The following is a 25,946-nucleotide window of genomic DNA, read 5'->3' as shown; positions in this document are numbered from 1 at the left end:
ATCAGGACTCTCATCAGGCACTATATCCAGGCCATTCCAGTGTCAAGTCAAGATGAAGTTCCACTCATCTGTCTTGCACTGAAACTACTCCCCCACCAAAGGGGGTGCAGAGCCTGCAACAAACAATCCATGTGTTAGCATGGGATGCATTTTTCTCTTCTCTGATGGCCTTTTCCATCCTAGCATCTCAATGCATTTCAAAGAATGCACTAAGACTCCAAAAGAAAATAGTATTGATACTCTGTAGAGGGAGCCAAATAAGGAGCAGCTGCGATCACTTGGCTTGTTTAGTCTGAAAAAGAGGAGAGGAAGAGGAGAGTGAAAGGAATCCTCATCACAGTCTAGAACTTCCTTATGAGGGGAAGCAGAGGGGCAGGCACTGCTCTCTTCTCTGTGGTGACCACTGACAGGAACTGAGGGAATGGCCTGAAGTTGTGACAGGGGAGGTTTGGGTTGGATATAAGAAAGAGTTCTTCATCCAGAGGGTGGTTGGGCACTGGAACAGGCTTCCCAGGTTAGTGGTCACAGCACCAAGCCTGCCAAAGTTCAAAAGCATTTGGACAATGCTCTCAGGCACATGGTGTGATTCTTGGGGCTGTCCTGTGCAGGGCCAGGAGTTGGACTTGTGCGTCCTTTCCAACTCAAAGTATTCCATTAATTTCTGATTCTGTCTATTCATACAAGCAGGCAAACCATGGCAGAAAGCTCTGAGCAAGTGGTGAAACCTATCTAGTGACTTTGCAGCATAACTGGGAATATACCCATGTAGCCATACTCTCTGCCTCATACTTTTAAATTATGTTTTCCATATCAGCCACCTACCCACACAAAGAATTTGGACTGCTTGTTGTACCACCCCAAAGCTGCTCTCCTCCAAGAGATCTCTCTCCCTGCAAATGCTACACTCTGACTTCCCAAGCTTCCATAAGTAGATTTCAGAGGTGCTCCTGGCAGTCCCAGTGAACAGCACAGGAGGATCCTTTACTTCCTCTCTGTTTATACAACATGCCAAGACCAATTAGTCCACTGGTAATGAGCTCAGCAGCTCCAAGAAGTCTTTGTGGCACCCTGGACTTCCTTATACCTCAGGTGAACCTGACACCTTCACCTTGAACCAAAGGATGTCCCTGCTCTCCTAGACCTTGTTCTCTCAGCATTGCCAAAAAAGCCAGATATGCTAAAGTGGCAGCAGCGATGCAGGGTGGCAGCAGGCTTCATTACATAGCAAGTGGTTGGCAGCAGGGCCTGCATGCAAGGACATGTCTGTCCAGGGACCGTGATTAAGAGGTGCTGGGAGAGGGCATTCACTTCAGCAGTGCGAGTGTCTGCACAAGCCAGGGTATTTCTGCCCAATTAAGGGAAAGAATAGAAGCCTTCTGAGCTAATTTTCTAGTCCTTTGGAGAAGTGAAGAAAAGCGTGCATTGAAATATCCTCACTCTGCCTCAACAGGGAGACACTGGGTGGCCAGCTGACCAGCCAGGGTGGGAAATACATCTGCCAACAGTCCAAACTTACGTCTGAAACAAAAAAGGGCTGAATTACTGTGCCCTGTGAAGCTGGAAAGGCATAGCCTGGCATCTAACCAAAACAGGACTTTTTAAACCTACTCCTGGTACAGCCTTCCCTGCTGCAGGAGGTTGAACTGAAAGGCATGGATGATGGAGATTTCCATTTATTCACGGGCCAAGAAAGGACAGCAATTCTCTAACTTCTTAAAAGTACTCTGATTGCCCCCAACCCACCTGTCTCCCAAGTTTGATCCTCTTTCTTACCAAAAGGCACCAAATTACTGGAATACAAGGAGACATTTAGACACCACTTGCCACTGACCCATTGGAGGAAGCAAAATCTGCTTAAATATCCCAACACAGAGCCACTCTACACCACAACTCTCTGCACCAATATTCCATCACCGTCCAGCATAAACAGAATTTGATGCAAAGTACTTGGCATCTCTTCATCCACCCTTGAGTTACCCATACCACATCACACCCCCAAAGTGTCTTCTTATCTCATAACACATTTGCTTCAGGCACAAATTCATCTTCCCTGATATTCTTTGTCATCTGTCAGCTGCACAGAGCTGCAGGAATGGGAAGTAAGGCTCTGGGATAAGAGTGAAAGCCACATCTGCTGCTCAAAAAAAAAGGTCTGTCTGATAAATGTTTCAGCTGCATTCTCATGGGCAAGCACATGACTGCAAGGGTAAGAATCACAAAGCAAGAATAGCTTGGTGTTCGGAGCCCAGATGAAGCCTCAGACTAGCCTGTTTAATATTAACATTCCTCATATGCATTGTTTACCTGACTAAGAAACACATGATGCCACACACTGCCCAGGCAGTTAATAAGAGCCATTTTTGTTGGAAAATGGAAACAGACCAGAAAACAAACACCCCGGTCCCATTTTATAAGTGGGGAATGGAGATCTTGAATGAGTTTCATAGGAGAAATAAGTACAGGTAGCAAGCAAAGACTCATCATAAAGCTTCAAGATGTTACTGGCTGAAAGCTAACCAATTAAAATTATAAAAATAATACAAATTACCAAATACAACATTCAGGCTGCATCTCACTTTGCATGTATGTGTCATGTCATGTTGTGCCCTCAGTACATTTTCTTTCAAATTAAATCCACCAGCTGACTAACCTTTCTTTATAACATGGATTCCACAACCGGAAATGTTAATGACATCCACAGTAAAAATGTTTTTTAAATAACACACTGCCACCTCCACTCCAGATTTTAAGTGCTTTTGCAAAAATCTTTGCTACAATTAATCCAGAAGTGTAGAGAGCAAATGGACAAGGAAGCCAATTATTCTCACAAGGTTTCCCGAGAAAAAAACAACAGTTTGGAAAGCTTGTTTAAATTAGCCCCTAACCCTCACCAATACACTCCTAAAAACAGTGCTGAAAGGAGCTTAAAGGAGAGCAGGCAGATGCTATGCCTGGGATCCAAATCAGAGAAATCACCTGGGCCAAAAGAAACATTTCCCCATTTACTCATGTGCACTGTGGAAAAAAAAGAGAAGGCTGGGCACAGGCTTACTAGCTTTCTTCTCCTCTCATAAGGATGTGAGACTAATTAAAGTCTGTCAGTATCAGTAGAAGATTTGGGTGATGTGAAATGCAAGACTGGGCCTTTTGAATGTTCTGTGAGCAGAAACTTGGCTAGAAGGTTGAAAAGGGGGTGAGGAAAACTGCACTGAAAGCACAAGTCTCTGCATTATGTATTCATGGGATGTATGCTGCCAGCAGGACTGAGAAAAACCAGCAATGTAATAGGGAAATGGAAATCCCACTTTTAGACATCTTAGAAAACAAATACATAGTCTTTTCTTTTAATGGGTCCATCTTGTAGGTTTAAAGGGAGTGTTGCAAGCAAGGTTAAAACTAGTACATCCAACCAACCAGAGGCAGTGAAATTCCTCCCTAATGAGAGGAAATTCACAACTGAAAATAATTGGTTTTAACTTACTGCAGTGTACCAGGGCCAGCAGATGTCTGCACATATCTTTTTAAACTGACACTACACCAGTGCAAATAGAAAAACAAATAATGAAGAGAGCTGAAATACTAACTCTACAGCAATGCCTTTTGAAAGAGAGGCACCAGATGGGAACTGCACAGGGCAGCCTGCCTCATTTCCCAGGCCATGCAGAGACAAGGCAAACTTCTAGCATTTCCACACCTCAGTCCCAGGCCAAACTAAGTCCTGCAAAATCAAGAGTAACTACATCTAGAGCAAACTGTAAACAGTCTGTTTGTAAAGTGTTAAGAAGGTAAAAAGCACTGTTCTACATTCCTGTAAAACTCCTACGAGGCATAAAGAGATCTGGGCCCAAGGAGGTCAACAAGTGTGGAAATACCTATCATCATCAAGTCTCCAACCACTTTCACCAAAGGCTTTTTTTATACATCCCTAAGCAATGAATTTATTTTGGAGGAAGTGATATAGGTCAGACCATGGAAGCAGTGGTAACCTGATGAAAGCAAATGCCAGTGATTTTTGTTCCTGTGCCACGCAGTGAACTGGACAGTACAAGTGCTGCCTTCCTCATGGGGTAGCAAGAGAACAGCCCAACTGCAGCAGGAGCCACTCAAGAAGCAGTGCCTGTACCTCTCAAGAGGGGTATCTACAGTTACCCCAATCTATCCTAGACAGACAGCAGAAGAACCCTGCAAGTATGCCCCTGAAGACATGACCACAAGAAGTGAGCCTTGCCTCAATAACCCTTTCCTGTCTTTGCTTACCACGCCTTTTTTCAAGCGATGCTGCTTTCCTCACGCGAAGTTCTGCCTTACCTGCTGCATTTTTTCCAGGTCAAGGCTGGGCCTGCTGACCTTATCCCCGTATCCTTGTCGATGTCTCTTACAAGGCATGACTTGCTCAAGGCCCGCCCCAACACTTGTGAAGATTAAAGGTCTGGAGGCTGGGCTCCGCACCAGGGGCTGGAGTCTCTTGGGAGGGGAGGCACTGAACGGCACGGGGCTCGGGCTGGCGTGGAGGCCATCACCCTGCTCTGCCACGGGCCGGAAGGACATCGCGCACAAGTTCTTCACTTCTTCGTCGCTGGAGGAGGTGTTGTTGCCGTCGCTGCAGCAGGCCAGCCGGCTGACCTGGGACCACTTCCGCTTCTCCGTGGCAAACTCTCGGTTGATGCGCTCCAGCTCCTCTTCTGAGCTGTGGCGGTCAAGGCTGGCATGGAAGAGGGCCCGAACCTTGCAGCATTGGTTCTCCTGGTTCTGGAGCTGGTTGGTGGCCAGAGGAGTCAGGGCACAATTCCGTCTTCTCTCTAGTGGGAGGAGGAGACAGAGGAGTGGCAGAGCAGATCTGTGTCCCACAGCCTAATAAAAGGGGCCTGTTTTCTCCTGACCTGTTGTTTTCATCTCCTCCCAAGTAAACTTCTGAGCTGTTTCTCCACCTTCTCTTCCCCAGATCAAACACCCCCCTCCTGCTGAATGCTTCCCTTTGGAAGTTTCCAGACCTTTGGTCAGACCAGACTGCTAGATGTCATCATCCCCTTTCAAACCATCACCTGGAAGTCTAGTTCCAGAGAAAGAACATGGACCTGTCACCCACCTCACCTCCTCAAGGTGGAGAAGACATGAGCTTACAAACGTGTTGCAAGGCACTTGCCTCTAGCTGAAAACATTAACTTCTAGTGACCAGTTCTCAGGGCAGAAGAGCTGAGTAAGTGACGCTATTCTAAACGTCACCTTTATGGCTCAAATAAGTGAGATCTGGTTTCTGGAAATAAAAATCCTCTATTATGAAACTTGTCACACAAGAGAGACTGTCTTCAGCCACAAGCTAGGCATGCTTTATCTCCTCTGCTGAGCTCTTTCTATGCTAAGCATATGGAGCAGGGATTTGAATTCTGACAGGACATGTCCTGTGGGTCAGGAATTGAACTTCTGCTGCCTCGGCATAAGAATCCACTTGAACCTGGGCACAGGGCATGCACTAATGGCAAGCTTAGCATAACTCAAGAGATGCATTTAATACAGATTCCACCTGCAGCTCTAAGCTACTTAATATCAGTCCAAAAACAACAGCAGAGCACCTGTATCTTCTCTGTCAAAGACTCTCACTAGATGCAAGAATAGAGCTGCACAATACCAACATTATAGGAGGAAGGGAGAGAGATAAATAATGAGTCCAGCAGAATGAAGAAACTGAAAGTTAAAACTCAAAATAGCAAGGATGAGGAAACCTAGAATAAAGATGACACAATGCAAAAGCATGGAATAGAAGATAAAATTTTAGTCCCAGCTCTGCTGCTGGAAGACTTGTGGACCATCTCTGCCCCATGTCTGCAGCATTGGGACTTTAACACATGGTTAACAATGTCTGTTTCTGGTGGTAAAAATGCAACTGCAGCATCTGATAACACCAGCCTCTCCTTGTGAGGTCCCAAATGCTTCAAGGTGACTGACTTAAGGCATCTGATTGTGGTACACTGGGGACTGAGGAGGCACTTGCAAGAGCACAAGCGAAAAGAAAAACTGACTTCAGCTGTAGTATCCCGGGATCCTTCTATCTTCATCCCTTTACCTCTGTCGATCTGAGCAAGTTCCTGGTTCTCTCCCTCAGAGTCATCGCTGTCCTCATCACTTGGGGGATAGGAGATCTAGGGGACAAGGAGAAAGAAAAGGCTTCATCGAGAACACTGAACATTGCCCTGCTGCTGCCCAAGCCACTTCCCACACCCTCCCCCTCTCATATCCTGCAGGCATCCACACCACCTAACCACACACACTCAGCCATAGCACCTCCCTGTATACACATCCTCATCTCCCAACCCCAATCTCCCACTGTATCCTCTTACTTTCAGCAACACAGAACACACAGCCTACTGCTGTCTCCACCATACTGCACTGCCAACTCTTTCCCAATACAATGAACATATCCTGCCTTTCGCTTCCCAGACATGTAGCTTATAACCATCATGGCCTACCACATCCACATCACGTGGATAACTGAATCTCCAAAATCTCCACTGCCGAGATAAAGACACATCCTGTCAGCAGCATTATCATCTTGCAAGGCACCCACAAATGGAAGTGGCACGTTAACTTTAGCCATCCTGTGTATGTACCCACACTTCCCCCTTGAAGTTCACACATAAGCCACCACAGAACAGACTTGCCTTGCTTTCCTACAGGACAACCCTGAAGTATTTAATAGAAATAAAAGAAACATGATTTCACAGAAATGCAGACAATACTGTTATGCTGTCCCCTCCAGGAGATAATTTACAGTACCACTGAGCACCCTTAAATGCTCCAAGAGTAATGACAATTCACATATTTTGTCAATATCAAGACTTTTCAGAAACATTTGCTCTGTGTCAGCCAATGGACTTCAAACCACTCACTCAAAACAAGCCTAACATTGAACAAACCTGGTAGCTGCCTATCGAGAGGGTTGAGAGATCTGAAACCAAGCTTTTATAGGTCAGATAGATCACGCTGCTTCTGAGTTTCCTACACAGAGGAAACCCTACCTATCTTGTTCCTAAAGTGACTTGTTTGGCTGCATAGAGCCTACCTGGAAGTTATTAGATCAAACCTCTGAGCTACGCAGCTTAGTATGTGTCTCTGGCAACAGCCAAAACCAAATGAGTCAAAGGAAGATGCAATACTTAAAAGAAACCTTTATAAGAAACAGTTCTGGAATAATACGATCACTGCAAGATGAACTTCATTATTCCTTACACCTTTTTATTCAGAATAACAAACACTGCTGTCATTCTCAGCTGGCTCAAGCTACTTGCTCACAACAGAATCCAGTGGCAATACATTTCAAAATGTTACATGCTGTGTTTCCATTTTAAGTGTCATGGGCTGTGCTTGACTTTTATGGAAGATGAGGCAAGCATGCAACCATTACACTGATTTGAACCTTTTTTACCTCCACCACCCTGGGGAGATGTCTTTGTAGTGTTTCAGCAACCCAGAGACACAGAAGAGTAGCTACACTTAACTAGGTGTGTATGAAAGACACACTGCTGATGCAGATAAACAATAACAGTAGAGAAATTCTGATTGATACTGAATTTGACAGCTATTAAATCAACACACCTATTTTGTGATTATCCTCCAGGATTGTGTTTGGAGGGTTTTGTTCCCCCAAAAGCATGTTGACACCTGTTTTCCCCTCCTTTTTTAGAACTACCTTTGGCTCTTCTGTATTTACACTGCCCTTTGAGAAATCAAAATATATTTTCCTTCCTTGCTATTCTTTAAACTACATTCTCAGCTGTCAAACGATGAATTGGGCAAGTCAGATTTCAGATTTATCCCCACTGCAGATATTCCTGAAGTAAATGCAGGACATTGTTTTTCCTACTACAACTATAATTTTCTTGTATGTGTTCACACACATGCATCATTTAATAAAGGCAGCTGGCACTGAGGAACACTGCCAAACACAGAGACTTCTAGTTGTCCCCAGAGCAGGTATAATACCTTGTTTGTACCATGGTAGTTCACAGAGGGGACAGCTGACACTGAGGTGCCATTGTGTAACTGCTGTACAGACAGAGGTCCTGTCTCTGTTACAAAAGCTAAGGCTCCCATTCTAACTTGAGAGGTACTGACCTTAGTCTGTCCCTCATTCCCACATAAAAACCTTTCATTTGGACATGGCAGGGTTTTCAGTGAGGTTTAGCAGCTCTGCGTGGGAAACCTAGCAGCTTCAGTTTTTGTACAATGTCAATACATGGCATGGCACTGCTTCCAAAAAAAGAGGCAATGAAATCTAGCACATGCAGGTCAAACAGCTACTGCACAATGTCACTGGCTTGAGATGCTTAAGATAGGAGTTGGATTTGAGTCAACGACTGACATTTGAAGGTCTTTGTGCCTACCAGTCCTGGACTCCAAAACACTCACTCTTCCCTGTGCAAGTGCAATTTTGACAGCTCTTCGTCTCATATGAGTAACTCTCCTCTACTGAGCCCTCCACAGTCCCTCAGGCAACCAAAGACTAATTCCCTTGCGAGTTGCCTTAAACACTTTGCTAGAGGCTTTCTTCAGAGCACCTGCAAGAAAAATCTCTTTCAAACAAGAGACTCTAGCTTTCATGCTCCCTAACAGAAAACCATCATTCATAGTAGGCTAACCATTAATCTTGCAGAGTTGAAATTTTATACCCGAAACTCCTTGCCACGATACCCCACACAGGCAAAGATTAATGAAAGATCAAAAAAACAATTCTCTCTCTGGATAACACAACTTTCCAAAAACTATACATTTGTGGAATCAAAGGCTAATGCTCTGACTAGCTGCAGATATATATTCTCTCCCTTGATTTTTCCCAGGCTTTAACAGTAACCCTCTCCTAAACATTCAGAAACATTTCACTAAACACAGCAGTACTGCCTTCAGGCCTCCAGCCTCCCTTGCACAGTCCCTGTCATATATTTGCCACAGATTTACTTTTGTCCAAGGCAGTACAGCCCCATTTTCCTCAGAAATGGAACGGCTATAGCAGAAAATTTAAAAAGTCCATGTCAGAAGTCCCACCAGATCATGGCTTCATTCACAGTGCATCAACTGCAGAACTGTTTAGACTGAAAGACACCTCTTGGTATCACGGTAGTCCAAGCTCCTGCTCAAGCTAGAACAACTAGAAAGGTTGCCAGGACTGTGTCCAACACACTCTGTGCCTTAACATGCAAAATTGAAAAGAATAAAATAAAATCTTAAATTCACATAGATGTGTGAATGTTTGCAAGCTATGGCACAAAAGAAGCCAAAAACCAAAGGACAGGTGCCCCATCCACCCTTCAGTCTTTCTTCAGGAAACGCATCAGAAAGCAGCCTCGTGTTGATGAGGAACTCAAGTGTTACACCTGGGTTCTTCAGCTATGGCACCTGATGTGCCTTCTGTCAGGATAAGGACTCCTCCCGAGCCAGATGGAAACATGCACTAACCTCCCCATGCATTTCATTTTTCATCCATCTCTAGAAAGGAAATATGGGTTTGTGTAAAATAACCAGATGGTATTTAAGGAAAACTTGAGTGTAAAGCTTATACCTCTGAGGCAGTTTTAACATGAAAGACAAACTAGCAAATACAAGAAAAAACTAGAGATAGAAAAATATGTCTCTCATCACACTGACACTTGTCAACTGAGTAATGATAACTAACTGCAGTTGAAATTGCCCAGGTCCTAAAGGGTCACATCGCCCTTAAAGTCTAAAGCTCTGAAATGCATCAGACAATAAAAAAGTCCCACTATGCTAAAGTGGAGCTCCTCTTGGTTTGGCTTCCAGAAGAGAAATTATCCTGCTATCATACAATCAGAAGTAATGACATTAAGAACCATCTGTGAGCTTACAAAGGATAAGGAATCTCACTTCTAAGGTAGAATAAAACACTCCCAACAGGCTTCACTTAAAGGCTGCATTGTCCTAAAAACCTAAAACACCAACAGCACGGTTTGGTGTGGTGGAGGTGTATTCATGAGGAAGAGATAATATAAAGATAGAACTGACCACAGGCAACCCCTTGTTCCCAGCTTGAATGAAGAATGCACACAGGCAGGAGGGCATCATTCCCAATCTCCCTCTGGGAGCGAGGGAAGGAGGGAGTTACCTCCAGGGAGGTGGTTTTCCTGGCAGAGGCCAATACTGGCTGTGCTGCACATATAAGGCTATTTGTGACACAGGCTTGTTAACTTCAGGCCAGCCACTCCAGGGAATCTCTGCAACTACGTAAAGTCCCCTCCAAGAGCCCTGGAAAGAGACTTTGCTGAGTTGGTCTCACACACTGGTTCCTGGCACAAAACCAGAAAGCAACGGATGACCTCAACAATGACTACTGATATCTCTGCGATGGGGAACTGATTTCCATTTCTTCAGACTTCAGACTGGAGAAATGAAACTAGTGCTCACTTACCTCCCCCCCGCCACACTGCCTACAGAGCAGCTGCTACAGACATGGGCAACCTACAGCACAGGGCTCTTCTCAATTTCCACTGCTTGGCTTTAGCAAAAACATTTCACTAAATTTCCCTAGTGTTATTTTTCCAGGTCAACAACTGGTGCAGTTGCCATGGGACACTGCCTGATCTTGAACGAGGGAGGTACCATCCTGCCAATTATAAGAAACTCTGAATTAGAGAGAGTTGGAAAACAAGGTAGATGATGAGACATGGAAAGGCAGTTTTGAGCCATGGAACATGAGGAAGAAGGAAGGAATGAGTCAAACAGACCTTCAAATTAACATGTAACTCCTTTCCCAAGATCTCCTTTAATTTTGAGAGATACTCAGTATTACAGGGAGAATTTATGCTAGTACAACAGGCTGGTTCTCTCCTCAAGAAAAGTTGCCAAGCTGAAGTTCAGTTCAATCTTCAAACATGCACATGTGAGACATGACTACCCAAGCTATATCTGGGATTTACAGCTGGGGTCCTTCAACAGCTAAACTCCCAGCCAGAATCATCCTGGTTTGCAAAAGCTTTTCTAGAGTATTTTTTCCACATTATTATGTTCCTTTTTAATTTTCATAGTAGGTGTGCCTTCCAACTCTATTCCCCATTTCCTTGCAAATGGCTACAGTTCAAACCCTGGGTTCATAACCCTTGAACATGGTCTTGCTTGACAGAGCAGCTGAGTCAATGAAAGCAGGGATGGGCCAGTGGGACACAGCACTCCCTGAGGCTCTTGTTTCTAGGCCTGCCCCATGCCAAGGACAGAAAAAATCCTATTGTAGGAATGACATCTTCTAAATGGAGCTAGAGTGTATTTAATTGTCAGTGGTTTCACAGATCTGAGGGAAGCAGAGAGTCACTCCAGGTAGCCAAATCTGCAACGTTTTAATAGTCCAATTATTATTTTTGTTCAGTGCTTACCATTCTCAGACACTGCCAAACATGGTGACTGGCAACACTCAGGGTGCAGGTGGTAGCAGTCATTAACCAAAGAACATGGAAACCAAGCTTCCGTTCTGAGGAGCAATGACCGAACTGCATTTCCAGAAGCATGGGCTTAAATTGGGTTGCCTAGATCTTGAAAGGAAGGCACAAGGCTTACACAGAACAGTGAGGATATGAGTGGTGCATGGGTGTGAGGAGGCACATGCTTGGCCCTCTTACTGTTTTAAATCGTCTCCCTCATCCACCTGCACTTTCACAAATACATACGTGTGTTTTGACCATACTGTCTACAGCTTCTGGGAAGAATTTACCCCTGTGGACAAATCTGACTAGAACTAAAGCAGATACACTACCCTAGACTTGGGGATCCTCATCTGCGAGTGGAATAAACCAGAGGACTCTATGCAGACAAGAGCACAGCTGACTCTCTGCACTCTCTCATCTGCCCCATCTTCTCTTTGCAGCAGACAGAGCGTGCAAACCTCTTTTTCAAAATCTTCCCCTGCTCTTCCCAGGGCTAAGCTGAGATGATTTTGCAGGGGAAGACTAAAGACAGAAAAACACCAGGGGGTTTACAAAATAAAAACCAACCAGACAAAAACCCCCAAGAAACCAAGCAAGTCCTGATGCTTCACCATTAATCCAGAAAAGTATGTATACAGCAGCAGTGAGCCTACGGTGCTTGAATACGTGGAGTCCACAGCCACCAGAAACTGGAGACCCCATGTTCCCTGTCCTGGGGAAGTGAATGCACCTGATGCCTACAATTGAGACTCCTATCCACCCTGGTCTATTCTCAGAAACTCTGGGCAAATATTGTTACAAGAATGCAACCAAGACCATGCTTTTAAATTCCACACAAAATAGAAATAAGTACTTGCAAACAAACTAGAACAGACTCAGTTCTACCAATGGTATAGGCACCCATATGGATGCACACACTCCTCCTATCAGGCATCGCACATCTGTGACAACAAAAGACACAACATGAATGCTATCAATTAAAAAATTAGTCTTTAAAAGGCCTCCTAGGCAAAAACCACCCAGACTCTGTTCCTTAGCACCCAAAATACTCCAAATCTGAGAGAACCCCATTCAGTTTATTTATCCTCAAAGCCACTATGAGAACAAGAATCTCTCTGATTAAACATAGCTGCAGTCATGTTTGGGGCCATGATTTCAAAGGTTATAAATTTCACTTGTTAAAAATACAGATAAAGTAAAATCACTACAGCACTCACTCAGTAGGTGGATGGGGTCTGGTAACAAAGGTGTTACCACAGAAATAGAGCCTTTAATCCTTCAATTTCCTTCTTGACTTCCCAGACTACTGTGTTCCAAAGTAAGACTGCTTCTGCAGTATGGGAGCCAGGGGAATAGTGCAGCTCCATGCTGTGATATGTATCACTCTCTCTGGTAGCAGGAACTTACACAGAATTCTCAAACTATCCCTATGTTGTTAGCTTAAGAGGCTAGTTAAGGTTTATAGCTCTTCCTACAAGTGACAGGAACCATACACTACTCCAACTCCACTTCTACCTGCAGGTAAAGCTCACAGATGTGCCACTTCCCAGTAAGCGTCCCACAAATCTCCTACCCTCCTCCCACACTCAGCTTCTGCTCCATACAGACACCCAGCACAGCCTGGCCTCAGGTGGCAGTCACCTGCATGGACCCATACTATGAGTTTCTCAACAGCTCTGTTACTCTACTTACAGCTTTGCTGATGCAATGAAGAGAATTACGGCTAATTCCTACCCAAGTTTCAAGGATTCTCATGGAGGCTGGCATTCACCTGTTCACTTTCTCATCCTATGAGCGAAGACAGCATAGCTCAGATGAGAACTAACAAAGAAAAAGGTGGCAAAGTGTTGGAAAGCACCCATCAGAAAGAAGCAGCAACAGTTGTGCTGCAAAGAGATCCCTTTCCAAAGGGGATCAACTGCCCTGACGGCTCTCAGCTTGGAGCCCTTGAAGCCTGGCTGACACCCAGCAGGAGCAGTGTTATTCAGCAGTGTTGACACCACAAAGCACAGCAATCTGGAAAGACAAAAAGGACCCTGAAGGATTAAAGACCATTACAGGGCCTCATCCATGCTGCACTAAGATACAGTGACTTAGCTTCATCTGTAACTTACAGCCCATTTGCTGCTAAACCTTAGCTCCAAATAGTCAGATTAAAAGCAAAACTATTTATCACAGGCTGACAACCCTCTCAGACATAGGGAGTTCTAGGGACACCTAGAACTGCAAGGACACCTATAATAGCTGATCTTATCTGTAGTGCATTTACTCAGGGAGGGAGGATGGGAGCTGACTGCTCACACCAGTGCCAGCCATTCCTGCCTTGGCCACAGGGATTTAAAGACACTCCTCCCGACTCATACCCTACCCCCACTGGCGTAGCTCAGTTACCATATTGCTGTGACGGGAAAAGGTTTCTTTGCACAGGCCAACTTCTCTGGCAGTTTACAGCAACTCCTCAGCATTCCATGAGTCCCGTCAACCAGGGAAGCACGGCTGACAGCAGCTGGCATAAACAACACATCTGGTAACAGTTTTTCCATTCCCTACTCAAAAGACTCAGAGGGCAACTGCCTTTGCCCTGAGATACTTCCTTAGCTGAGGAGAAGCTGCTTGTGTTAGGAGACCTCACTCGACACTCACCTCTGCTCAGCCATAAAGAACTACATTAGCCGCATTTGCAAACACAAGGAACAATGCCTTACAGTCAGGCTGGAAAACACATTTGGAGCACATGAGACATTTCAGGCTTCTCCTCCTCTCAAAATCTCACATTAACCCCTCGGAGTGCAAGCAGATGAGAGCTGTTTCATCTCTATGGATTTACACCAAGCTTCTTGTGTTTTATCGGAGAGCAAACCAGTAGGATAATCCTTTCAGACCAGGTCTTTGATCTATCTGGTCAGGCACCTTCAAAGTAAGAGACAGGGACATGTTATAACTTGCAATGGCTCTCACTGCACCAGATTCTTTCCTGGTAAACATTGTGTGATTCCAAGTGGTTCCTAGTTGGGAAAACCTGACAAATGGGTCATCAGATCATCCCACACATGGAGGGATGGGCTAGAGATGAGTGCACAAAGACAAAATTCAAATAATCACTCTCTTCTCCAGTATACAACACAGAAGGCACAAAATTAAATTAGTATGAAGTAGGTCCTAAATAAACAACAGATGATCATTTGGCAGTGTGTAGTTAAGGTGTGAAATACTTGCCACAGGATGTTCTGGATGCAAATACCCTACACAGATTTGGTGGTGTAAAATGAACAGGTTTAGGTAGCAGAAGCCTACTGGATTACTAATGCAGGAGATGGGATACTGGGGGAAACTGTAGGTCTAACACAGGATGGATGCTCCTAAATCCCATTCATGGAAGAGGGACACAGAGTACCATGCATTTACTTGCAATGTCACAATGTAAGGGGGATTCACAGAGCAAAGCATAACAGTGTTCCTTCAGGTCAACTCACCCCACCACAGAGTGCTACTGAGACAGTGTCCAAGCACCAAATACTAAACTAGCGTGCCCACGTATCAGTTCGGGGGCAAGATGGGAAAAGCTGCATTGCACCGCAGCCCTCTGCAAAATACCATTGAGCAGTTTCCCAAAAGTGATTGGTTCTGTCCAAGCCAGAACAAAAAGGGTTCTCTGAGAACAAAAATCTGTACATGGAATCTGCTGATTTTTCAAGCTTGTAAATTACTTCAGTTTATATGCTTCACACCAAATACCTCTGTTCTCTCCTCTTAATTAGCCTTTGGCCATAGAACTTTATTTCCTTGGAATAACCAACTCATAGGAGTAAAGAAAAAAAAGAAACACACACAAGAACAGTCTGGCTGCAGACAACTGCCTGGAACAACCACTTGGCTTTGTGTGTAATAACTAGGTGACAGGATATGGAAGGATTATTTTCAACTTTTCCAGCTTACATCCAGACACTCTCAGCAAACTGGAGAACCTAGCTGCCTGTCTGGCACCTTTCCCCAAGATGGGAAATTCCCCATTCAACCAAAGGAAATTTTATTCTCATCTTATGCCCATATAGAGCTTGGCAGATTGTGGCCTGTCATGCCAAGAAATAAGGATATCAGTTAAATAAAAACCATCATGCATCATGGAAACAATGTGACCCCATTAGGAAGGAGTAAGATGAGACAGATTGCTGAATAAAATAGGTGTGAAGCGATAGGATCTTTGTGCTATCAGCAACTCCAATTGTGTGATCTCCTCGAAATCCTGGCTCAAAACCAGGTCTGTAGCCAAGACAAATCAATTAATCAGCTACCAAGCAATAGTTTGGTCCCTAGAAATATGAGAAACCAAGGCCTGCCTATTCTCATTGGGGACATTTATGAATATTAAGGTATTTGGACATCTCCCAAATACCAGGTATCTCCCATCCTTTCATACATCTAAATTCAGGTAAGGACCATCTACCTCGAAGTCAGGCAACAAACCTCAGGTGAACCTATCCATGAAATGGGAGATATGACTAATAAAAGCCTCCTCTGGAGACCTAACTCTAGACTTTGGTTTTTCCTCCTCAGGAAGTGTTTCAATAGGTCTTCTCATATGGGCTGATGCTGGAACTAGGATGGGGAGGTGAATCCAGGCAAAGCTGTAGAGGGCTTTTCTCAGGTGTGTTTGCTGGGTACAAAGACTGACCAACCCAGTTGTGCTGTTTGAGGAAGGTAACCCATAGCCTCACAGTCTACCATGCCTTAGGGATACCTCCCCGAGTTTCACCACATCTCCTCACTCACAACACTCATCTGAAGGGTGCATGCCAGTGGAGCACAGGCATCGATCTGCTCTCAGCACCACGGCTCAGGCCTTGGCAAGCTGAAGTGGCTCTGCAGCAGGCTGAGCCTGGATGATGAACTGCTTGGAAAAGTGTGCCAGGGGAGGAGAGGGCTGGAAACAAAGAAACAAGGGGCTTAGTCCACACCAGCTGCTTTGTAAAGCACACACAGAATCTTCTTTGGGCTTTTAGCCCCTGCCACCCTTAGATAACACTCCGCTGTGCTAACACAGAACAACTAGAAAGAACCAGGATTTGGATTACTGCACATGCAGCCATGTGGCAGCTTCAGTGTAAACTTACTAAGCAAGATACTTTCTCACATACACATCCAACAGGAAGTTTCCAGAAGCATCCACGGTATTTCACTCTCCATGAAGCCATCAATGATGGACTAGAGAACTAATCATGTGAGCTCTTCACATGGGTACTCTGTTATGGCATTCCCATTGTGCTAGAGCTTCTCAACGGGATAACAGCAAAAGTTCACCTGGCTGAGCACGTGGTGTGCTGCACTGATTACAGAGGAGATTAAAAAAATTTGAAAAAAAACCACCCACCATGTAAGATCTGCTCCCTCTGCCTCAGCCAGCTCCCAAGATGCCCCAGCCTCAAAACACCTATCCTACAAGGACTGAACAATTCAGTGTGACATACAGACTGATGTACATATGGATGCCAGGTCTGTGTCCAAACAGACCAGCCCATGGCAGAGAGGAGGTTATAATGGGCACAAAAACCAAGGACATAGCAAGAGAGGGAAGAAATGCCTAGAGACACCCTGAGCTGTCCACCCCCAAGGAGCGACCATGCTGATCCAGAAGAAACTTTCTCTGAACTGTGCTTCACCTGTTTGTTGCATCCCCACAGCTTGGGCAGCCCTGTGCCCAGCCTGGCACGGAGACAGCTCTGCATAGGTCACGCTGGGCCGTATGTCCTTTACATCGACTTTTAGGCCCGGGTCACAGCAGAGTTCACTGCACAGGGAATGCTTTCAGTGCAGATAAAGGTCACAACTAATTGGCTTTTCTCGAAATCCTTGCCTGGGTGTTCACGCTGAGTACTTGTGGGTGGTGCTGGTGCCTATTCACAAACAGCTTAGCTGGCTGACTGCTGGTCACCAGTGGCAGGAGGACAAACAGGCTCTGCCCACGGCCACGCACAACAGCTCCTGCCGCAGAACACGGCCCGAGCACACACATACCTGTGATGCTGGTTGCTAGGAAGAGCTGGGTCACCCAGCAACCTGAATCCCACTCAACCGGAGAACAGGAGCTACAAATAAAGGCACAGGGGTAGGAGGGGTTGGTGCTGCCTACAATGTGTGTGGGAGTGTTACTTCCCACTGAAAAGGGAACACAGCCCTTGGTCCCCATTCTGAGGAATCCAAACAACACTTCTGTGACCTCAGGCGTGCTCCAGGAACAGACAGAGAAGCTGGCCAGGCTGACACATTACAGCAGTGGTGCCCTGCCCACCCACCACTCCACAGAATTCTCCTAAGCGGATGCAAGCCTTGCTTTTTGCGGTAAAAAAAGGTGAACCCACTTTTTTGTGACAGCCACATAATTAAAATAAATAATGACCTGGTTCTGCTTACTATTTTCACCTCAAATATGAGCTCTTTTCATGCTCAGGAAAACGTTTAGCATCCCAAACAGTGCAGCAAATTTGGAACTTGGAGGACAATGCATGACAGCAGGAAATGAAGAACTGCACTATCCAGCAAAGAAAAATAATCAGTTTTTACTGAAATCCCGAAGTTAAATACATAGCACTGACTTTTCAGAATTTAGTTTCTCATTCAAATAAAATTCAAAAATTGGGAAATACAAGGAAAAGTAATGAGATTTCTTTGTGCCTCTGGGAGGTGGACTTTTTTTCAAGCTAGTCCATAGTTTCCTATCAGTCATAAAGGCAAACTGAATGTCTCAATGAACTACCCCAATGTCAGTGAATGGCCCATCATGCTGTATTTGCAGTATCTGCAACTTGTCTGAAGTACCACTCTTTGGAATTAAGTCTGTACAGGAGATTATCAGTGCTGAATGTCTGCACAGAAAAGATGACAACCCCTAAAGATTCAGACCTTCGAAGCCAAGTAGAAAGAATTGCAAAGCCATTATTTTACAATGCCTCAGGCAGAAGTTTCAAAAACCCAAAGCTTAAAGTGTCTGGGATTGCCTGTTCTATTCTTAGCCTTAGCTAAGTATCTACCACAGCATTTCAAACCCACTAACATATATATTTTTAGTCCAAATTATCACAAACCTAACTTCAGGCATATTCATAGATACTCCAAAAGTCAAAATTGTACTTACACACTTAGATTTGTGCGTTTGTGTCTTTCCTGAGATTACAACAAACCAGAAGCATCTAACATAACCAGTTGATGTAACAGGAAGAAAAGCAAACTTTCAGTGTAAAACAGAGTCCTCCAGCTCTAGAGGAATGAACCAGTTTGGTGGGATCTGCTGAAAACTCCAGAAAGGAGAGAAAACCTGCATACACCACAGCAGACAAAGCTAAATTTTCCCTGTGCCAAGCTGAAGACCTGTGACACATGACAAGCAATTGGCCCAAAGAAAGACAGAAATCAGTCTGTGGTCATTCACAGTAAGCACGAGCACTTATGCAGATCTTTGAAAGCACACCCACTGTGCATCAGTAACAACACTACTCCACTCTCTTTTGGTCTAAGGAGAAAAAAATAACACTCCCGGCTCTGCAGAGTAACAAGCTACCACAGGGACAGTGACTCAGGAGTCACTGCCTGCAAGCTTGAGGTTCACTTTGCATGGCCAGCTGAATCCCCTTCATACAGGGAGGATGAAGATGATTTCCAGTTGCCCGTCAGGGCTGACCAGCCAGCCCAGACTCTCATAGCAGATTCCAGATACACACGCCAGTAGAAAACAACTGAGATGACTTTCTGGTCCCCAGTGCCGTGTATGCACACATACAAGCTGCAAGGGTACATGAGGAGAGCTGACACAGTGGCTTTGTTAATGCCTAGCACACAATTCCCTTTAAGCAAGTATAAGGCTAAAATTATGTGGAAGAGAAATGCAGTTCTCTGTCACCACAACACTCACATATGACTTCATACCATTGATCAAGGAAGTGACAAACATGTCTGAATTACTTCTGCCCAGGACCAAAATGAATATGCCAAGTACATAAGTAATTTAACAACTGTTGTGGATTAGAACATCAGTTGTATCACCTCCAAAGTTATTTGTGTCAACAGCAAAGTTGGAATGAAATTGCCACCTTTAAAGTGCTCAGTTTTTTTCGGCTGCATGTTCCAGCCAGTTAATTTTTTAACACACCACAATCCAACTGTTTCACTGTGATAACACCTAGGGCCACTAATTAAGGGCTTAGTTTGACTGGCAATGCACAGACTTGTTCCAGCCAGATGCTCCATACCCCAAGGACCTTGCTTGCAAGCAAAGCTCAGAAAAGAGACACCCACACTTTAGCCACTACATAAATAGCAAAGCCACAAGAGTTAAAGAGAAACTTGGAAGAAACACGTTTGTGTGAGAAATCCCTACCCCAAATTGTGGGGATGAACAAGACATTTGATTTGCAGAAAGCTCACAGAGTTGGTCAGAGAATACTTCTAAGGGCTCAATATCAGTACTCCATCACAAGCCCACATGCAAGCCCAAGATATGCATTTTAAAAGCTCCTAGATCAGCCTGACTTATAGTTCAGAAAGTGTTTCTCAGGGCTACCAGTCCAAAAGTATGAAAGGAAATAACAAAAAACTGTACTAGACTGTAATATTGGACAACTAACACACACACACAAAAAAAAAAAAAAAAAAAAATCAGGCCCTCAGTTACAGGCCCCTCTCACTTTCCTGGTTTGAAGCATTTCACTACAATATGGGACACTCCCCCTTCTCACTCTTTTTCTCCTGTCCCAACTGCTCTGGAACAGATCCAGTAGCCAGCTGTTATCAAAGATGACCCCTAACCTGTTAAGTCAGATCTGCTTCTGGTTTAAAAACAGCCAAAAAGGTTCCTGAATCTGGCCTAATCTCTAGCAAGTAACACCAGACCACTGAAGCAAGAGGTAGACCAAAGACTGAGTCACCAGGCAATTCCCTCTTCTTTCTTGGATTTAGCCACAGAAGCTGAGGGTTGAAGAGCTGAAGCTCTTAAGCTAACAGGCTGTGCTACAAACTACAAGAGCTCAGGAGCGGACATGCTGCCCCTGCTGCAGGGGCACAAGTGTCCAGTGGGAAGACATGTAGGAAAACTTGACACCCACAAGTCCACAGGCCCTAATGGGATGCTTCCACAAATGTTGAGAAAGCTGGAAAATACCATAGCTAGGCCATTCATGATCATCTTTGAAAGGTCATGGCAATCAGGAGAGGTGCTTGAGAACTGGAAGAAAACAAATGTTACCCCAGTCTTCAGAAAAGGCAAGAATTAGGAGTCAGGGAACTACCAGCCAGTCTGCATCACCTCAATCCCTAGAAATGTGATGGAGTGCCTCATTCTGAAGGCCCTGTGTATCCACATGGATGACAAGGAGTAGTCAGCATGAATTTACTAATGTCATGCCTGACAAACCTGACTGCTTTCTACAGTGAAAGAACTACCTGGCTGGATGAGAGGAGAGCAGTGGATACTGTCTACACTGACTCCAGCAAGACTTTCAACACTGTCTCTCACAACATCCTCATAGGCAAACTCAGGAAGTGTGGACTGGATGAGTGGACAGTGAGGTAGATTGACAACTGTTTGATGGTCATAATCAGGGGCACACCATCTGGTCAAAGGCCTGTCACTAGTGGTGTCCCCCAAGGTTCAATACTGGGGCCAATATTGTTTAACTCATTCATCAATGACTTGGATGAAGGGGCAGATGCCTCCTCAGCTAGTTCACAGATAATACAAATCTGGGAGGAGTGGCTGATACCCCAGAGGGCTGTGTGACCCTTCAGAAGGGCCTCGACAGGCTGGAGAGATGGGCAGAGACAAACCTCCTGAAATTCAACAAAGGGAAGTGCAGGGTCCTGCAGCTGGGGAAGAATAACCCCATGGACCAGCACAGGCTGGGGGCTCAGCTGCTGGAAAGCAGCTCTGCGGACAACAACCTTGGGGTCCTGGTGGGCGACAAGGCGTCCGTGAGCCAGCAGCGTGTCCTGTGGCCTGGGAGGCCGGCGGTGTCCTGAGGTGCACTGGGATGAGCACTGCCAGCAGGTTCAGGGAGGTGATCCTGTCCCTCTGTTCAGCCCTGGTGAGGCACATCCAGAGAGCTGTGTCCAGTTCTGGGCACAAGAGAGACATGGAGCTGCTGGAGCACGTCCAGTGGAGAGTAACAAAGATGGTTAAGGGACCGGAATATCTCTCTTACCAGGAAAGGCTGAGGGAGCTGGGCTTGGTCAGTCTCAAAAAGAGGCAACTGTGAGGGAATCTCATCAATGAATATAAATACCTAAAGAGGAGGTGTCAACAGGATGTCTCCAGGCTCTTCCCAGTGGTGCTGAGCAATAGGACAAGGGGCAACAGGCAGGAACAGATGCACAAGAAGTTCCACCTGAACATGAGGAAGAACTTCTTTACTGTGTGGGTGACCAAGACCAGAGAGGTTGTGGAGTCTCCCTCACTGGAGATATTCAAGAACCATCTGGACACAATCCTGTGCCATGTGCTTTAGCATGGCCCTGCTTGAGCAGGGAGCTTGGAACAGATGATCTACTGTGGTCCCTTTCAACCTTACCTATTCTGGGATTCTGTGAAGACTGCAAGGTCAGCTATCTTCCAAGGTGAGGGGCTCAAATTTGAACCCCAACTATCACACTTAAGAGCCCAGCCACCCTTATCAGAAACTGCTGGCTGAGCATGCTAACCCAACATCAGGTGAAGTGTCAGACAGTTCCTCCCTTTCCACCATGGTGACTTCTGGAGAAAGGGAAATAAAGGGACACTTTCTGAGAGACACCAGCACATCTCCTGAGTCAAACTCCTCTGAGCAGCGCTAGTTGTCAACTGCCTAAAGCTTCAGTAAGGAAAAAGAGAAGTCCACTACATCCTACATCAACACCCAAAACTTGCATATTTTGTGGTTTCACTTACAGAAGGCCATGGCACCCTCTCAGCTTCTCCAAGTGGGAAAAGACTAGGCGGACCTATCACAGCCACACTAAACCAATTCAGGACACATTATACAAAAATAAAACCTTACAGTGGGCAGAAATTTCATCCTGAAAAGATTGCCAAAGCCTGGTTGCCAATCCAAGGTTGGTCAAATCTTCCACACTTGTAAAAATGAGTTGACAGTTTACCCAAGGACGGTCTCCTGGGACTTTGGCTGATTTCAATACAGTTGTAAGCTAGAAGCACAACAGCAGCTTGCTTTTCCTTGAATTTGGGAACCTCCCATAGAGGTCATAAAGTGCAAAAGCGAGTGGGCAATGAAGGAGAAGAGCAGCTAAGCACACTGTTATTAAAGCTCAAAAAGCTCTTGGTTTGGGTGGTGAATGCAGATCAATTCTTACTCTATCCAAACTTGATGCTCGTTCTCCATTTACAGGACTACAGACCTGATTCTATGCTCTCACCTAACTTTTCACTAGGTTTCAACGACAGCACACTGGACCTTTTAAATAATGCATATACCATACAAGCCAGAATACGTACAGACCTGCATAGACACAGACCAAGGCCAAAAAAGCAGAAGTCTGGTCAGTGCCTGGCAGCCCCACATCATGAGGGAAGTAGTGCAAAATGGTACAGGACACTTGGCCTTCACACAGGGTCCATGCACAGCACAGCCACCAGAAGCTTCCATACTGCTCACCCCCTGTGACACCTACCCCAGGTCTATACCTGCAAGGAGCTCTGGTCCGACACCTAAGACAGAGCACTGCACACTCCATTAAGCAATTAGTATGCTGCTGCAAGGCTCAACCAAGACCAGGCAGCTGTACATGGTCCCCAAAGGCCTACAAAACAGATTTAAACCCAGAGTTTGCAAGTCTGGCTTTCTGCCCATACACATGTGTACCAGTCATTGTACCACTCCCCACTGCAGGCTGCAAAGACAGCTCTGATGGGCTATGCATTAGCCTTGCAAGCAAAGCACAGTGCAAGCTTAACTTTCTCCATTGAGCCTGCAAAAATGCAGACCACCTGTCTGCAGCACAAAACCTTGGCACTAATATGAACAAAATGGCTGCAGATGCCCACTCATGCACATTTTCCTGCATGCCTCCAAGCATCCTGAAGGCTCTATCTACCTCTGAGAGCGCCTTCCAAAGATTCTCATGGTTTCACAACCTGAGGCCCCAAGAGACAAACAATAAAGCTAAAGGAGATTGCAGCCATAAGGCCAAGAAACACAGTGTTAAAAAAAAATCCCTCACTGCTTCTGCAGATACTCTGCACTGAATCAATCCACTACAACCTAAAGCATTGTCCTTATTTTACTTCCAAAAATACAATCTAACCCTGCCTCCCCTGAGAGCCACAGAACGTGCAATCCCCAGGGGAAGAAGTACAGCAAACTTTGTTAGAAACAGTGCTGATGTTTCATCAAAGTTGCCATCAGCCTGTCCAGAGTGACTGCGCAGAAGTGCAGCCACACGGCAATGAGCCTCTGTGTAACACATACAAAAGACTCCACTGGAGTCTGGTATACGGATCCCCAGCCCCCAACTCAAGCAACGAGGGCTGCTACTTTTCCCAGATCCCTTCTTTTATTTGGGGCCAGGTGCTACATTTCCCGCAGTACTGGTGCCAATCCAGAGTAACTCTGCTGATTTCACGGGATATTCCTTGATTCACAACAATTTTGCCAAACCAGGATCTGGTATTTTTTTCTCATTCGTCACAGATCCATTTTTATCCCGTGGTATATGGCTCAAAAATTCCTCTTTGTATTTTGCAGGAAAGGCTTAGACAGTTCTTATCCTGAATCTGTGATCCTCAGTTTTATTTTAAACATTAAAAACGGATGTAAGAAGAATCTGGAAAGCCATGGGTCAATGCAATGATCCAGTCTGCAAACTTCAGCTCAGATTCTGGCCTTCAGGACCCGAAGAGAGAGAAATGCAAATAACGAGCTGAAAGGCATTTTAGGTAAATCATGTTTGTACAGTACCTAGCACTATGGGGTTCTAGCCTGGCAAGGGCTGGGAGGCCACAGATTGCACACGTACAAAGGTATCTAGGCAAATGCCTACACGGTTAAATGTGAATCCCATCTAAAGGAAAACATTCTAAAAACCAGACAGATACATCTGTCTTCATACACCTTTCTGTATTATCTGAATTGTGCAGGGTAATTCTGGATGCCAAGGAATGGGACTTTAAGTAACAGGAATACAGCCTAGGCCAGTTCCTCCTGAGCACACTGGCTGAGAGGAAACCGACCCAGCATAATAAACACTGCAAGCTTCCAGCTCCTCGAGGCCCCCTTAGTAGTTACCTGAAGGGGACAAAAAACAACCGAGACAAAAACGGGTTTTCTTACCTTTAGCTGGAAAGGTTGAATTTCGTTCAAACTCTGGTTCCTGAGCTTTTTGGTGAGGATCTTCAGCATGGTACAAATCCGAGGAGCCAAGAAAGGGTTAAGCATACACACACACACGCATCTGCATCTGCCGCGCCGCTACGCTCGGCGGAGCTGCGCGGAGCTCGCATCCAGCACCCCAGGTACGCGGCGGTGGGGGCACGGCTCCGCACAGCCGCTCCCAGCTGTGCCCCTTTCCCCTCCGCCGCCGCACTCTGTCCTACAGCCCTCCGCGCTGGGAGGCACAGGGAATCCCTCTCCAAAGCCTACAGAAAAAAAAAAAAAACGAGCACCAAACTTCCTTTGCCTTCCACCCCCTCCCCAGTTACGCTTCAGAAAGGAGGGAGGTACCAGCTGGCAGCGTGCTGCAGGGGACAAGAGACACTGGGCGCAGAGTGCTCACTGCGGGACGGCAGAGCTCCCTGGGCGGGACACCGGGCTCCGCTCATGGCAGCGCTCCCGCCCGCTCGGCCCCAGGCGGGCACCGAGCATCGCGCCCCGCCGCTACCGCCGGGCGCCGCCGCCCCGGGGTCCCTCCGGCACCGCCGCCACGGGAAACTTGTAACAAGCGGCGCGGCAGCCGCGGCGCACATTGGCCCGACGGGGCGGGACAGGGCGGCACGGGGCGGGGACTCCGCTTAAAGGGTCACCGGCTCTTCCCGGCCGGTCAGCGTACCCTGAGTTTCCGATCCGGGCGGGCTGCGGTCGGGATGTAGTGGACTGGTCGCTGCCTGTGCGCTGCCGCATCCTGGCTTGCAACCCGCTCAGCCCAGGAGGGGAAAGGGATGCGCTGACCTGTCTGTCCTGACCTCCGATTCAGAGCACAGATCCACAGGGAGGGCTCGTGTGTTCTGTCTCGAGTCCCTTGAGCCACCCCGGGAGCTTGCATGGGGCCTGCGGCAGCAGGGAAGCTCGCCACAGCCTTTCCCCACAGAAACGCAGGCCAGGCCAGCACCAGCTCCTGCTGCACCAGCTATCCTCGGGCACAAGCAAGGTGCCCCATTCCCATGGCCAGTCCTCCAGCACCTCCCTGGCAAAACAGTCAGGAAAGTTACCAGGGGCTGACTGATAGGCTCCCAGCCACTTAGAACCCATGGGAAGCCGCCGACACGTTTGCCGGCAGTAACAACAAAGGGCTTTCACCCACTGCCAACTCCATGCCAGCGATAAACTCCCCGTG

General features: G+C 46.1%; 1 protein-coding gene across 4 annotated transcripts in view; it reads right to left on the bottom strand.

Moving 5' to 3' along the window:
• Nucleotides 1-25,310, bottom strand: part of LOC309570272 (uncharacterized protein) — a 104,383-nt gene extending 79,073 nt beyond the window's left edge. For 3 of the 4 annotated variants that reach the window (XM_082276985.1, XM_082276984.1, XM_082276986.1), the window contains exons 1-3: nucleotides 24,728-25,310; nucleotides 6,062-6,137; nucleotides 4,309-4,799 (exon numbers count right to left, since the gene is read on the bottom strand). In XM_082276985.1, coding sequence (XP_082133111.1) covers nucleotides 4,309-4,799; nucleotides 6,062-6,137; nucleotides 24,728-24,832 — 672 coding nt within the window. In that variant the 5' untranslated portion in view covers nucleotides 24,833-25,310. The remainder of the gene's footprint in view (nucleotides 1-4,308; nucleotides 4,800-6,061; nucleotides 6,138-24,727) is intronic. The other variant, XM_082276983.1, reaches the window with a different exon arrangement.
• Between the last annotated feature and the right edge of the window lie 636 nt (nucleotides 25,311-25,946).

Source organism: Coloeus monedula, assembly GCF_965178545.1.
Source record: "Coloeus monedula genome assembly, chromosome: 2".
In the NCBI taxonomy this organism is placed as follows: Eukaryota; Metazoa; Chordata; class Aves; order Passeriformes; family Corvidae; genus Coloeus; species Coloeus monedula.
The sequence above is the reverse complement of the archived record's forward strand: the minus strand, read 5'-3'. Positions and strand labels throughout refer to the sequence as shown.